At 54.8% G+C, this 15,238-nt stretch overlaps 1 protein-coding gene across 1 annotated transcript in view; it reads left to right on the top strand.

The window, feature by feature from the left end:
- Positions 1 to 15,238, top strand: part of HMCN2 (hemicentin 2) — a 164,954-nt gene that overhangs the window by 30,903 nt on the left and 118,813 nt on the right. Inside the window, exons 5-15 of the mRNA XM_037728076.1 lie at positions 102 to 273; positions 883 to 989; positions 1,885 to 2,005; positions 4,211 to 4,474; positions 7,225 to 7,369; positions 7,889 to 8,010; positions 9,051 to 9,323; positions 10,425 to 10,566; positions 11,072 to 11,199; positions 11,728 to 11,841; positions 14,163 to 14,312. Of these exons, the coding sequence (XP_037584004.1) occupies positions 102 to 273; positions 883 to 989; positions 1,885 to 2,005; positions 4,211 to 4,474; positions 7,225 to 7,369; positions 7,889 to 8,010; positions 9,051 to 9,323; positions 10,425 to 10,566; positions 11,072 to 11,199; positions 11,728 to 11,841; positions 14,163 to 14,312 (1,738 nt within the window). The remainder of the gene's footprint in view (positions 1 to 101; positions 274 to 882; positions 990 to 1,884; positions 2,006 to 4,210; positions 4,475 to 7,224; positions 7,370 to 7,888; positions 8,011 to 9,050; positions 9,324 to 10,424; positions 10,567 to 11,071; positions 11,200 to 11,727; positions 11,842 to 14,162; positions 14,313 to 15,238) is intronic.

The following is a 15,238-nucleotide window of genomic DNA, read 5'->3' as shown; positions in this document are numbered from 1 at the left end:
GCCTTGGGCAGCCTGAAAAGTCTGTATGCTGCCTAAAATCCATGGGAGGGGGAAGACATTGTGGGCACCTGCTGGCATCAGCTTCTCATACTTACCTCCAGGTACTGAAGTGGGTGGAGTCAGCCATCCAGGCCTCCAAGGTACACCTGCTGTCCACGGACCACGAGGAGGAGGGGGATCACACATGGAGACTCCCCTTTGACCCCAGCCTGAAGGAAGTCACCATCTCGTTGAGCGGGCCGGGGCCTGAGATTGAAGTCCAGGATCCACTGGGTATGGACCACCTCGGGGTTGGCCTTCTCTTTGGCCCCAGGACTGAGCTGGAAGCCCAGGATGGGAGAAAGAAACAGACCAAGGGTGGCAGGGCTTCAGACATGAGGCTTCAGGAATAAGGAAATGTGGGGGCGGAGGGCACAAAGTGGAGAGAGGGTGCCCGTGGTGCGCGAGGAAGCAGGAGTAATTAAAGTAATGGTGGTTCCTGGATCACGAGGCTCTCCTAGAGCCTTTTCCATGGTACCCAGTGGATTCTCATGGTGGTAGGAACTTGTAACACATCATACAGATGGGAAGCTGGGGCTCCCGGAGCTGAGTACTCATCAGGGTTAACAGAGGCAGGGGCAGTGTGATTCGGATGAGGTCACCTGGCCGCATGGCGCTCTGAAGATGTCATGAGTGCCCAGATCTAGAGGTCAGGTGCACAGCCTGCCCCAGGAATCCCTGAGGGTGGGGCGTGGAGCAAGGCGGTGGCTGAGGACCGCCAAGACCTTTGTCAGTTCCGAGAAGACTGAGGCTAGTGTTTGGGGCACTGTGGATTCCTGGAGACAGGCGGGGCTCCTGCCACCCTCAGGAAAGGGACTGAGCTAGCCCTTGGGGCTTCCACAGGGAGGATCCTGAAGGAGGACGAGGGCCTCAACGTGCTCCTCAACATCCCTGACTCGGCCAAGGTCGTAGCGTTTAAGCCTGAGCATCCTGGGCTGTGGTCCATCAAGGTAAGGCACTGACTTGCAGGAGAAGGTGGACCAGCTTCACTGGACTGGAACCATCTTCCTTCTGCTTGCCCTGGGGAGCCTGGGGCCTTAGGAAGCGGATGGCTAGAGTGTGGGTGGTGATGTGGTCATATCAATAGAAGTAAAGGGTCAAGGACCAAGGAAGGGCATTCTGCCTTGTACCAGTGAGAAGAGGTAGAGTGGTTTGGGGTTAGTTTGGGAACATCTAAGAAGGACTTGGAGAAATGACTTCAGGCTTCAGAGGTGCCTGACCAAGCTGTGAAGAATGTGTAAAGAAGCAAGAAGAGCTTTGGTGGGAGGCCTCAGTGGGGCAGGGCTGGCAGGAAGAGAAGGGTCTGCTGTAATCTACGAGGGGCTGGGAGCCAGGAACTGCAGGCCAGCTTGGCTCCCAACAAAGCATCCTGGGGTGAGCAGACTGCTGCCCTGGAAGAGTGGGGGGTCCCGGTGACCAGATGAACATTAGTGAGCACCTTCTGCAGGCAACGTGCTAGGCGTTGCAGGTAAAGTGGCAGTGTCACCACCTGCCTTTGAAACTCTCAGCACCTTAGAGCCAAGAGCTGTAATGCCAGTGGGGAGAGCAAGGCAGGGAGTTAGACGTGCAGGGGGACAGACAGGGCCTGCAGGGGCTGAGGCGAGCCAAAGGGCAGCACAGCCTCAAGAGTGCCGCTCAGGCTGGGGTTGTAAGCTGGGGCTTCAGCTCCTTCATTTGGGGAGCATGGTGCTGGGCCCCCTGGAGCAGGTAAGTTGCCCCTGTGTCTACAAAAGCAGGAGGATTTCAGCTGCTGATGCAGGGCTGGGTCAAGTTGGGCGCCTCCTGCCCTAAGCTGGAGTGCTGGGGTTCCAGCCTCTGGTGACGTGAGACCTGGGCCTGTGCTAGGTCTATAGCAGTGGCCGCCATTCAGTGAGGATCACAGGTGTCAGCAACATTGACTTCCGAGCCGGCTTCTCCACTCAGCCCTCCCTGGACCTCAACCACACCCTCGAGTGGCCCTTGCAAGGTACAACACCCCGACCCTGCAGACAGTGCTGAGCTGCCTCTGAAGACCTGGGGCTTGGCTTTGGGAGGTGGTGGAGGAGGTATGGGGGAAACGCTTGGCTGCGTGTGACTTTGGAAGGGACCCTGTGGAGGCTAAGTGGGGCCGTGCTCCAAGACCACAGCGATGTAGACCCAGCTTCCAGGCCAGCTTTCCACCAGCCCCAGCCCAGGCGACATTGTGACATTTACCTTTAGATCATCGTTCTTGCCTCCCATCGTTCCTCCAGGACACTGACACTGTGGCCTTTGTTACCAAGTTCACACCTCCTTTCTTTTTGTCAAAATCTATCTGCCTAGAGTCCTGCTTCTTCACTTTTCCAGCAAACAGCAGGCTAGTTCAATGAAAGAACAGGTGCCAGTGACCTGACAGCGACCAAAAAGGAGAGCAGGGCCTTACTGCAAAGGAAGGAATGTCCTGGGGGACATTTGGGTGCCCCGAGACTGAGGAAGGTTGGAGGAGCCTGGGAGGACGTTGAAGGTGGAGGCACAGGCTTCCAACTGAAAGCCACCCACCAGGATCTGAGGATGCGTGCGTGCCTGCTACAGTTCCACCTTAGAAGCCTGACCCCGAGGCAGGCTTCTGGTGCAGGATGCCTGAGCTCCATGCTGGAAAATACCATCTGGTGGCCAGATCAAAGGTCTTAACTTATAGTTTGGAAAATATGGTCCCTGCCATGGAGCCATTTGGAGACTTTTGCAAGGACCAGCTCAGCTCAGCTTCTCCTGGGAGGAGCCTGGATCAGGTCAGGCTGACTCTGGACCCTGAATAGTGACCAAAAATGGTGTAAGCCAGACCTCGAGGGCTTTCTTTCAAGTCTGTCTTCTCTAATGTTTGTTATTCTTGTCAGCCCTTGCCAGTTTTCCTGCCAGAACCAGGAGTCATATCTCGAAAGTGAAAAGGGGCTGCTTGCTCAGTTTGTTTGTTTTGCCGATAGCAGAAAGGGAAGAAGCAGGAAAACTTTGATTCTACTGTTAAACCAGGAGAGCAAAGAAATCCTACATGTAGTGATGGTGTGGGAATTGAAAACTGACCTGTCCCCAGTGGAAGTGGGTACAGGAGGTCTCATGTGACCCTGTTGAGTTTCTGCTTTTGATAAAGATGTATATCCAAGATAATTTTGTTTTTGAGATGGAGTCTTGCTCTGTCACCCAAGCTGGAGTGCAGTGGTGCAATCTCTGTTCACTGCAACCTCCACCTCTTGGATTCAAGCTATTCTCTGCCTCAGCCCTCCGAGCAGCTGGGATTATAGGTGTGTACCACCACACTTGGCTAATTTTTGTATTTTTAGTAGAGACAGGGTTTCACCATGTTGGCCAGGCTAGTCTTGAACTCCTGAACTCAGGTGATCTGCCTGCCTGAGCCTCCCAAAGTTCTGGGGTTAGTCCTGAGCCACTGCACCAGGCCAGGATAATTTTTTTAAAGATAAACATTTGGGAGGCCAAGGTGGGAGGATTGCTTGAGGCCAGAAGTTCAAGTCCAGCCCAGACAACACAGCAAGACCACATCTCTACAAAATTTAAAAAATTAGCCAGGCATAGTGGTGCATACCTGTTAGTCCCAGCTATTCGGGAGGCTGAGGGAGGAGTATTACCTGAGCCCAAGAGTTTGAGACTGCAGTGAGCTGTGATCGAATCTAGCCTAGATGACAGAAATTTTAAAAAGAAATTATGAAATCTGACTCCAGTTCTGCCTCTTCTGGGATAGTGTGAAAAGTACCACATTTCCATCAAGACAGAAAAGAAAACCAAACGGAACCTGAGCATGGGGAGAGTCTGGTCAAAAGTTGGAGTCCCCAAACTTGGTGTTTGCTTTATCTGAGGCTATTCCCTGAAGCCTGTCTGATTATGGCCCACACCAGAGTTAATGGGGTGGGGGACAGTTCTACTCCATGGGACTCCAAGTCAGTGCAGACAGAGGGGATGCAGCCATTGGGAAGCCATGTTTGGATGATTGTGATGTTTCAGCACCACGGACAGAAGCAAGGGTCCTTCTCTACCTATCCCACCCCCAGTGTCGGGTCAGCACAGGGGTAGGTAGGGAAGGAGGGACCAGGTAGGGAGGGCCAGGCAAGCAGGACCCCTGGGGTGTGATTCAAGGGCTCCTACTTGAGGGGGATCACAGAGCCAGACACTTACACCAGCACCTTGTTCTACCCTCTCTCTGCAGGGGTCCCCATCTCCCTGGTGATCAATTCCACGGGCCTGCAGGCACCTGGCCGCTTAGACTCAGTGGAGCTGGCACACAGCTCAGGGAAGTCCCTCCTGACACTGCCTACGAAGCCCCTCTCCAATGGCTCCACCTACGAGCTGTGGGGTGGGCCGCCCTTCCACACCCCCAAGGAGCGGTTCTACCTCAAGGTGAAGGGCAAGGACCATGAGGGAAACCCCGTCCTTCGTGTCTCTGGAGTGTCCTACAGTGGGGTGGCCCCAGGTGAGTGGTTGGCTCTTTTGTCCTCCAGTTCCCTGGCTCACTCAGAGTCCCATTTCTTCCTAGAGCCTTCCCTGACTGTATTAGATTAAATTAGATTAGAAAGTGTTTGTTCATTAAGCTTCTATGGACAGCTGTTCCCTATAAGGCATTATGTTAAATACTAAGATGCTTCAGTTGTGGCTCTCAGCTCAAGGATTAGAACAAAGTCATCCACTCATCCATCTACTCACTATCTATCCATCCATCTACCCATTCATCCATCCACCCACCCATTCACCCACCCACCCCCCACCATTCACTCACCCATCCACTCACCCATTCATGCATCCACCCATCCACCCATCTATCCATTCACCCATTCACTCGCCCATCCATCCACCCACCCATTCACTATTAATTTACTTATCTATCCATGTATTTATCCATCTATCTGCCTATCCATCCACCCACCTGTCCACCCATCCATTCATCCATCTATTCAGCATTCATTTTGAATGTCTCCTATGTATGAGTCATGGTGCTAGGCACTGTGATACAGCAGTGGGCAGGGCAGACATGGCATTTGCTCTCCCATGATCACAATCACTGTCATAATCGCAATCATCCTAGTCACCATTTGGATACTTTCCATGAGCCAGTCCTGGGCCAAGCTCCTGCCATGTGCTAGCTCACCGATGCTTACAGCTTTTCTGAGGTGTGCCCTACTTCATAGATAAGGAAACTGAACCTGCCTGCCTCACAGCGCTGCCCCGGTGGTATCCAAGCTAATGCACACAACAAGACAGCATTTGGATGTTCAGAGGCCGCATGCAGGATGCATCCATTTGTGGGCAAGGGCCCTCCGGTGTGGCAGCTGCTGTTACCATTGCATCATTGCAGGAACACATCATTTTGTTGTCCAGTCTTTGGCCATGTTGTGTTGGTTCCCATATGTGTGGCTTTTTGCTGGTTTCCTGTGTGTCCCTGAGGTCTCACTGTTCAGGCTGGAAGCTACCAGGGGGCAGGGTGGATCTTTGGCCTTCCAGGTCTGCCTCTGGTCCTAGCAGGGATGTCTAGGGCACTGGCTCTCTGGCCTCCTCGCTGGCTTCATTGCCTTTCTCTGGCCCACTGTCTCCCTCCCCTGGAGGTGACCTGAGAGGAGCTTACAAAGGTAGATGTCATTGACATTCTAGCACTTCTTTGTGGGGGATCTCAGTGAGAGGCATCCTCCTCTGTCCACTTCAAATAGGGATGAAGGGTGTGCGGGGAAGAAGGGCCAGCTCTTGAGGCTGGCCACTGTGCCCGTTGTGCCCATGGTGCCTGTGGTGCCCCTGGGTGGGGCAGGGCAGGGCTGGGCAGGAGAGCTGGAGACCTCTTCTTTCCAGCCTCCCAGCTTCCACTCCCCTGCTGTGGTTCCTGGGCCTCTCTTCCCTTGGCCTTTGTAGCCTCGAGGAGGAACTTTCAGGAAGGAATTTTAGCAGGGGGAATAACAGCCTCTGTTTTCTGTCCCCTGTTCTTCAGATGAATCCAAGAGTTTGCAGTTTAGCTCTGACTTTTGTTCTCACTCAGCTCTAGATTGAAGTGGGGGGAGGGACGCAGTTTGGATTTTTGCTTCCTTCCCGCCCTCCAGGTCCAGGAGGCTGGGATTTCGCCTTGCGGCAGGTGGCTCTGGGTTTGGAGAGATGAAGGTGGACCTGCGGTCCCTTTCAGTTCATGGAAGCGGGGAGCCCAAGCTGGCTTGGCAAAGGCTCCCAGGGTGCGTGGGTGAGCGGCGGCTGCTTTGCACACAGCCGAGGACGTGGCTGGATGGTTGGACACCCCTCCCCCTCGGGACAGTCGTGGCAGGGAGCCTGCAGCATGATGTCACCACCGCCTGCTCATCCCCAGCCCGGGCCCCGAGGAGGTCTACTGCATTGTCTCACCCCCGGAGCATCTCTGCCGGGCTCCTCTGCTGGTGGGGATGGGGAAACGGTGACACAAAGGTTGAGCCCCTGCCAGGGGGCATCCAGCTCTGATGGGCCACGGCTGACCCTGTGGGGCAGTTTCTCAGACTTCTCTGTTGAAGTAATTCCAATAGCCAAGGGAAGAGACTGTGTCGCTCCAAGACCAGGGTCAGGCTGGGGGGGCAGGGGTGTCTGATAGCCGTCCCATGGGGTTCATTACAAGCTATGAGATTTCATTGAAGTCTCTGGTTTTATCTCAAAAATGCGTGTGAATTTTGCATTTATAGCCATCCTCCAGCTGTGCTTATTTTTAAATGAGAAGGTTTCCTTCCAACAAATTTGGGTAAAACCGATATTCTAGGCAGAGGAGTAATTGCACAAACCCACCCCTACCCCTGGGGAGCCTAATCCTGGTTGGCAGCATTTCATCAGATTTTAGAACTGGTGCTAATACAATCAGGTGGTGCAGCGGAAGGGTCTGGTGCAGGCTGGCCAGCCTTGAGTTGAACAGTCTCATAACCCACAAAAGCCCCAGGAGCTGTGCCAAGGGGCGCTAGTGGAGCTGGTGGAGCCACATATATTGTGCCACGAGGTCTCCATGCACCTCTTCTCACCAGCTCCTCAGGACAACACAATCTGGATGGTACCATGATCACTCCCATTTTGCAGAGGTAAAAACTGAGGCTTAGAGAGGTGACCACCAAATGGCGGAACCAGGGGTTGAATCCTGGCCTCCTGGATGCTGGTGCGTCCCTGCAGGTCTCTGTGTCACCGGGTGTGGCTAGGGGGTGGTGGGTCAACATTCTGAGTCCTGGTCCTCGCCCCCAGGTGCTCCCCTGGTCAGCATGGCGCCCAGGATCCATGGCTACCTGCAGCAGCCGCTGCTGGTCTCCTGTTCCGTGTACAGCACCCTTCCCTTCTGGCTGCAGCTGCGGCGAGGTGAAGCCAGGCTGGGCGAAGAGAGGCACTTGCAGTGAGTGGCCCACGGCAGCTGATTGTCCCCAGTCACAGGACTCCTGGCTGCTGAGGCCCTGGAGGGAACTCTGGGGAGTGGGTGGCAGGAGAGGGATACTGGTCTCTGTCATTGTCCTCCTGGGCAGCCCAGCCTGGGACTTCCAGTGCAGCCAGGAATGGAGAAGAATTTGTCCCCAAGACTCCCATCGCTGCTGGGCCATCAGCTTGTGAAGGAGCGGAGGGCCTTCCTCAGCTCCTGGAAAACTCAACCCATGCGGGGCCCAGCCGTGGGCATCGGGAGGAAGGTTGGGAGCCCAGGACTCAGAGAAAGGAAGGGCCTGGCTGCAAGCCACACAGCATGTTGTGGAATTTCCACGTCCCTGGCTGTGTACCTCTACTTATTACATCTCACAGAGGAATTGGGGTCTCTCCTTTGGGCAGGATTCAGGGGACAAGGTCCCTGAGGGGCAAATGAGGCCAGGGGTACCCTGACCAGAGTCAGTGTGATTGTCCATCTCCTTCTGCTCCCTGTTTGCAGGGAGTCAGGAAACAGCAGCTGGGAGATCCCGAGGGCCTCCAAGGCTGAGGAGGGGACCTATGAGTGCACAGCCGTCAGCAGGGCTGGGACCGGGCGAGCAAAGGCCCAGATTGTCATCACAGGTCTGTCCCTTGGGGACCCTCCATGTACCCCTTCCTTACCCTCTTCCCGCGTTCTTCCCTCTAGGATTTCCTCCTGGCGAGTCTCCAGCCAGCTGCTGGGACTGTCCGTCATTCCGAGTCTGGCTGCCCAGGCTGCCACCTGCCTGCTGCCCCTCATTTGGGGCTGTCTCACCCCAGAACGGCTTGTGGGTCTCAGCTTCAATCCCAACTCTGACTTCTTAGGGCTCATCTTTCAGGGGCCACCATCCATCTCATGGTCAGGACCCCTTCCTGCCTCCAAGTCCTGGCCAGGATGGAGCCATCGAGCTGGGGAGGTTGGAAACACCACAGACTGTCTCCAAATGAAATTGGCTTTATTTTTAAAATTATGAATGCAGGCTGCTTAGTAGAGAAGAAAACCCGTAAGCATGGAAAGATCAGCCACTCTACACTGACAGCTAGAAATTACACGTGCTCCCAGTAGGAAGGCTGGAAAAATATAAACAACGAAAAAGATCAAAGTAACTTGTAGCCCTTCCATTTTGCCATTGGATTTACTTCCTTTCAGGCCTTTTTCTATGCTCAGCAGTCTCTGATCTCGCCACTTCTTGTGGCTTTTTGCTATCCAGATAGCGGTTTGCTTAGCGCCTTCCTCCTTCGGGGCATATTTGGCTGCTGTAAATAGCCCTGCCGTTGGTACAGAGAGTCGTTGTGAACACATGACTCTTCCCCTGGCTGGAGACTTCGAGGCTGTATTCCCCAGCGTGGTGTCTTCAGCTGGGGGCCATGAGAGACGTGCCGGGCTTGCCGCACGTCCGTCACACTGGCTGTTGTTTGGAGAGCAGGCGCGGGCCATGCAGCCCCCCGGGGAGTGTATAATGGTGGTAGGAGAATGACCTCCCACTGGGGTGATGCCTGCTGATCACCCATGCCGCTGGCTGACGTGTCCTGCACGATCTGGTTCGGGTGGACCTGCACCTCAGGGTGAGGCACCAGGGCCTGCGCGATGACCCCTCCCTTGCCTCAGCCTCTCGGTTCCTCCTGTGCTCCTGTCCCTGCAGACCCCCCACCGCAGCTGGTCCCTGCTTCCAATGTGACCGTGTCCCCGGGGGAGACTGCCATCCTATCCTGCCGGGTCCTTGGCGAGGCCCCCTACAACCTGACGTGGGTCCGGGACTGGCGAGTCCTGCCAGCCTCCACAGGCCGAGTCACCCAGCTGGCTGACCTGTCCCTGGAGGTCAGCAGCATCATCCCCACAGACGGCGGGAGATACCAGTGTGTGGCCAGTAATGCCAACGGGGTCACAAGGGCATCTGTCTGGCTCCTGGTGCGAGGTGAGGCTTGTTCTGCCGCTCCCCCACTTTAGCACTCAACCTAGTGTTTACCCCAGAAGCCGTGAGTCCCTCCCTCTCCCCAGACCTTTTCTCTGGCAGGCAATAGCAACCCTTTCAGTGTTTTTTAAACTTGCAGGGAGAGAAAATTCTGTAGCCTCCTAGGTAGTCTAATGGCTCTCACTGCTGGGAAATTCCTCCTAATATCTAACTTAAGTTTTACTGCTGTAGGCCAAACCAATTTCACTGTGTCATGTCCTTTTTCCATGTCATCGAGCCCTTCCATTGTTCCCCACTCCCCACTGCACCCTGCCCAATATGTGGGACAGGAACTGAATACTGGAACCTTGTGGGAGCTCAGAGGTCAGATGTGTTTGGCAGCACTGACTGGATGGGGGTGGAGGAGGCCATGCCCAGAGCACCCATCTGGGAGTTTTCAGATCTGGGTAAGGCCTCAGGTCTACCCAGAAGCTAGACGGAGCCTTCTCCCCAAGTGTAAAAATGAGCACATTGAACAAGTGTTCTCTCTTGAGCCAGCGGCTCTTGAGTGACTGCTGGAGTGTGTTGGGCAGGATTCTGAGGCTGTGTCTGGGCTCTGCAGGAAGGAGGGGATCCACTAACGTGGGTGCCGCCCGTGTGGGAGGGCCTTGTTTACTGTTTCTAGATGCTCGGGCCCTGGGAGCTCTGTTTGAGTCTGACCAGCCTGCTTTCTGAGTTTCCAAGAGGCCAGGTTAGAACCTAAGATTGGGGCCAATAGCAGGGCAGGCCTTGGGTCAGCCTCAAATTTCCTGGAGACAAGAGTCGTCCCCAGCCCTGGCAGCTGCCTGACATCTCCCTAAAGCTCCCCGGCTTCCAGGAGCACAGGGCTCCAGGCTGGGATTGTTGGAAAATCAGCCTCCATGTGGCCTGGGGATGCGCCTCGTGGCCACCTGGGCTACCCAGGTCCCAGAGAAGCCACCCCTGGGGGATTGAAGCCGTTTGGGGTCTTTGCTTCCTCTGTCTTGCATCTGTGGCTATGGGAGGGGAGGGCCCAGGGCTGGGTGCCTGCGATAGAACGGCTGCTCTGATGTACTCGTCCTCACCTATTCACTTTTTGGGTCACAGAGGCCCCGCAGGTCAGCATCCACACCAGCTCCCAGCACTTCTCCCAAGGTGTGGAGGTGAAGATCAGCTGCTCAGCCTCTGGGTACCCCATACCCCACATCTCCTGGAGCCGTGAGGGCCAAGCCCTACAAGAGGGCAGCAGGTGAGGGGCCCAGAACACGAATCTCGGGGACTCGCAGCAGGTGGACAGGACTCCCAGGGGCCTCTCTGGGCCTTGCCCTTCCCAACTGTAAATGGGGGAGTAGCATCTGCCTTCCTCCCTCCTGAGATCATTCCAGACTCAGCAGTGAGATCACTTTGGGAACACAGCGATGAGGCCGCCGTGTGGGTTCAGCAGTCACAGGCTCAGGCTGTGCGGACCTGCTCCCAAATCCCACCCCCGCCCCCAAATCCCACCCCTGCCATTCAGGCTATGTGACGTTGGGCAAGTCCTGGCCCCACCATTCAGGCTGTGTGACCTTGAGCAAGTTGTCTTACCTCCCTGAGCCTCATGAATTACATGTACATAAAGTGCTTAGCAGAGGCTCAGAGCAAGCTGTCAGCACAGAAAGTTCATTGCTAGTCGCATTGTTCATTAACTTGTTATTAATGACAACTGTGGAGCAACCCCTTGTGTGATCCAATGTGTTTTTATGGCACAACTCCAGAATCCATGTGGACGCACAGGGAACCCTGATTATTCAGGGGGTAGCCGCAGAGGATGCTGGGAATTACAGCTGCCAGGCCACTAATGAGGTTGGCACGGACCAGGAGACGGTCACCCTCTACCACACAGGTACCCAGGCCACAAGCATCGCATCACAGGAGAGGGGCTTCCTTCCCCGCCCCCCTCCTTCCCTTCTCCCTCCCCTGCTCCCGTCCATCAGTATTTATGGAGCATTTATCTGTGTCCTGCACTGGGGCACAGCAGTGAACACACGGTGCCTGTTGGGTGGAGCTTGTATTCTAAGGAGGAGGCACACATAGGCCAATGGGATGTTTCCTGATGCTGAGGATGCTGCGAAGAGCAGGGAGCTGGCTGGTGTGAGGGAGGGACCTGTGCTGGAGGTGAGAGGGAAGTGGCTGCTGTGTCCAGGACTTGGCCACAGCCTCTCTGAGCAACCCTTACCTAGGGTCACTATGGGAACAGCGTCGCAGGTGGAGGGACTGGGACGGGGTATTGAGCCTGGGGTGCTCCAGGGGTGGCAAGGAGGCTGGTGTGGCAAGAGTAGGGCATGGGTGGGATGGGGGAGAGGGCTTCCTGAGGCTGTGCTTTATGACCTTTGAGGGTTGGTCCCAAATTCCACATCTCTTCCCCATGCAGACCCACCGTCGGTCTCTGCTGTACACGCCGTGGTGCTGGCTGCTGCTGGGGAAGAGGCTGTGCTGGTGTGTGAGGCGTCCGGGGTTCCCCCACCCCGAGTCATCTGGTATCGAGGTGTGTTGGTGGGGAGGGGCCCTGGAGCTGTCCCACTGGGGCCCTGAAGGAGCAGCTTTCCAGAAAGAAGGGAGGAGGAGGGAGGGGCTGTTCTGAATGAGGAGTCTGGGAGAGCCGGTGTTCTGGCGCCCCCCACCCTCGCCCCCAGCCTGTGCTGGAGCTGGTGGGTCCCAGCCCCCTGACCCTTACCCCCAGCCTGTGATGACACAGCTGATGTAGATGTTCAGAGCAGCGCTGAGCCAGACCCAGATTTGAATTCCGGCTCCCCTGGGTGATTTTGGGCAAGTGACCTGGCATCTCTGAGCCTCAGTTTCCTCATCTGAAAAATCAAAGATAGTTTGGTTGCATAGGATTAAATGAATCCATATGAGCAGAGGTTTTATTTTTTATTTTTTGGTTTTATTTATTTCTTTGAGACAGAGTCTCACTTTGTCACCTAGGCTAGAATGCAGTGGTGCAATCTCAGCTCACTGCAGCCTCCACCTCCTGGGTTCAAGAGATTCTCGTGCCTCAGCCTCCTGAGTAGCTGGAATTACAGGTGTGTGCTACCAGTCCTGGCTAATTTTTGTATTTTTAGTAGAGACAGGGTTTTGCCATATTGGACAGGCTGGTCTTCAACTCCTGACCTCAAGTGATCCTCCCACCTCAGCCTCCCAAAGTGCTGGGATGACAGGCGTGAGCCACTGCGCCTGGCCACGTGTGCAAAGGTTTTAGAACAAGTGTGGCACATGGGCTGCACTTGGCATTCTTAGTGATAGTGCTGAGGACGATGTGATTATTTGAAAATGACGGTAATGATGACAGGGTTGTCCTGAGACCCCGAGGTCATAGGCAGAGTGTTTTCATGGTCCCTGCTGCCAGGCCGGAGTTTGACAGACAGATCCTGGGGTCTCACTAGGTCTTTCTGGGAACTGTATGCTGGGCTTCCTCTCAAGGATCAAGCAGGGTCAGCAGTACTGGCCCCTCCCACCTGATCTTGCTCCATGTCCTGCAGCACCTGCCTGGGACCTCATCAGAGCCTCACTCTGACTCTGAGATAGGCGGGGCGGGTGGTGGTAGCTCGGAGTTGAGCATTTTGTTTAGGGTCACGAGCAGGTGGGTGGCAGAGGCTTCTGGACTCCTTCCTCAGTGTGTATTCTGACCGAGAGCCCTATCGACCCAGCCCTAGAGCCCCTCTTGGAAAGGAAGCCTTACCATGAAATACTCTTCCATCTTCAGAAGGAACGAGATTCTCACGCATGCTACATGGATGTCCTGCTAGGTGGATGCTATTCTAGGTGAAATCAGCCAGACACAAAAAGACAAATATTCTCTGACTCCACTTACGTGAGCTCCCTAGAGACGTCAAATTCATAGAGGCAAAAAATGGAATGGTGTTTGCCAGGAACTGGGGAGAGGAGGACATGGGGAGTTAATATTTAATAGATGAGGAGTTTCAGTTTGGGGAGATGCAAGTCGTTCTGTGGAGGCCAGTGATGGGCACGCAATGGTGTGGATATACTGACGCCACTCAGCTGACTGCACACCTAGAAACGGTTCAGATTGTCAATTTTGTATTATGTATATTTTACTACAATAAATAAAATAAAAATTACATTTAAAAGGGCAGTCAGAATCAGGGGTGGAGGGAAGTCAGGCAAGAAAAATGAGGAAGGGGCCGGGCACGGTGACTCACGCCTGTAATCCCAGCACTTTGGGAGGCCGAGGGGGGCAGATCACTTGAGGTCAGGAGTTTGAGACCAGCCTGGTGAACATGATGAAACCCTGTCTCTACTAAAATTGCAAAAAATTAGCCTAGTGTGGTGGCATGTGCTTATAATCCCAGCTACTCGGGAGGCTGAGGCAGGAGAATCACTTGAACCCAGGAGGCAGAAGTTGCAGTGACCTGAGATCACGCCACTGCCCTCCAGCCTGGGTGACAGAGTGAGACTGTCTCAAAACAAAAACAAAAACAAAAAGAAAGAAGAAAAATGAGGAAGGGCTCAGGGCTCCCCAGATCCCTCCTAGAGCAGATCCAGACCCCTGGACCTGGGCGGTGGGGTGGGTACCAGCTGGGGGTTCCAGGCTGGAGTTCTTGGGTCATGAGCCTGACATGTAGGGCCTGGCTTACCCCAAATCCTCTTCAACAGAGGGGCTTAGGGAAGATCCAAGCCCCCTGCAGGACTGGACCCAGGGGTCCTGACTTCGGAGCTGAAACCTGCCTCCACCCACTGTCCCCAGGCCCCAACCTTGTGGAGTTGCAGGAGCTCAGGTTCAGGCTTGAGCAGCCTCCCACCCTGGCCTCCATGGTACCAGGGACACCTTTCTCCTCTTTGGTCCAGGGGGTCTTGAAATGATCCTGGCCCCTGAGGGCTCCAGCTCTGGGAAGCTGCGGATCCCGGCGGCTCAGGAGAGGGATGCTGGCGTCTACACCTGCCGGGCTGTCAATGAGTTGGGTGACGCCTCTGCCGAAATCCAGCTGGTGGTTGGACGTGAGTGTACACCTCGTCTCCCCTCCCCTTCCCATCCTCCTTTCCCAGCACTCTGCCCTGCTTCTCCGCAGGGAGGGGAAACTCTCCCACACGAGTTGCCAGTGTGGTTTGCATCATGCGGATCTGAGCATGTGGAGACAAGAGAAGTCCAGGGGATGTGGTGATTGTGTTAGCTCTTGCTGGGTAACAAATAGCCCCCAAATTTTGTGGCTTAAACGGTAAGTATTTATTATATCACAGTCTGAGGATCAAGAATCTGAAAGTGACCTGGCTGAGTAATTCTGGCTCAGGGTCCATCCTGAGATTAAAATCAGTATGTTGGCTGGGGCTGCAGTCATCTTAACATTTGCCTGGGCCTAGGGGATGCACTCCAGGCTTACACATGGGGCTGTTAGCAGAAGGCTCCCAGAGAAAGAGAGAGAGAGAATCTCAGAGAGAAGCCGCAGTCTTGGAAGTAACAAGCTATTGCTTCTGCCTTATCCTACTCATCCCGCAGAGCGACCCTGGTGCAGTGTGTGTGAGAGGGGATATCCAAAGGTGTGAATACCAGGAGGCAGGGATCACTGGGACCAGCTTGGAGGCCCACCGCCAACAGTCTGGTTCCGCTCAGGATGAGACCTAAGTTCCACTCTCATCTCTGTCCCCACCTATGTGCTTTGGTCTTTTCAAGGAGCCTGAGGTTCCCATCTGTAAAGTGAGGCTGACCGCATTACTCCCTTCCTTGGGTTGCTGTGAGGATTCAGTGAAATCAAGCCCGTTAGCACAGGGTTGGGCCCATAGCGATTGCTCCGTAGATGGGGGAGGGGGTGATCATCCATTTGCTGCAGATGTGGAGTCTGAGTTCCTCGGTGGCCAGCATGTGGCCTTGGCTGTAACTTCCGGGATGTCTCAGTCCCAGGTCAGAGTTCTGGGCACTGGGACTTGCT

The sequence above is a fragment of the Cebus imitator genome, unplaced genomic scaffold (assembly GCF_001604975.1).
Source record: "Cebus imitator isolate Cc_AM_T3 unplaced genomic scaffold, Cebus_imitator-1.0 Scaffold254, whole genome shotgun sequence".
Classification (NCBI taxonomy): domain Eukaryota; kingdom Metazoa; phylum Chordata; class Mammalia; order Primates; family Cebidae; genus Cebus; species Cebus imitator.
This window is presented reverse-complemented; position numbering and strand designations above follow the sequence as displayed.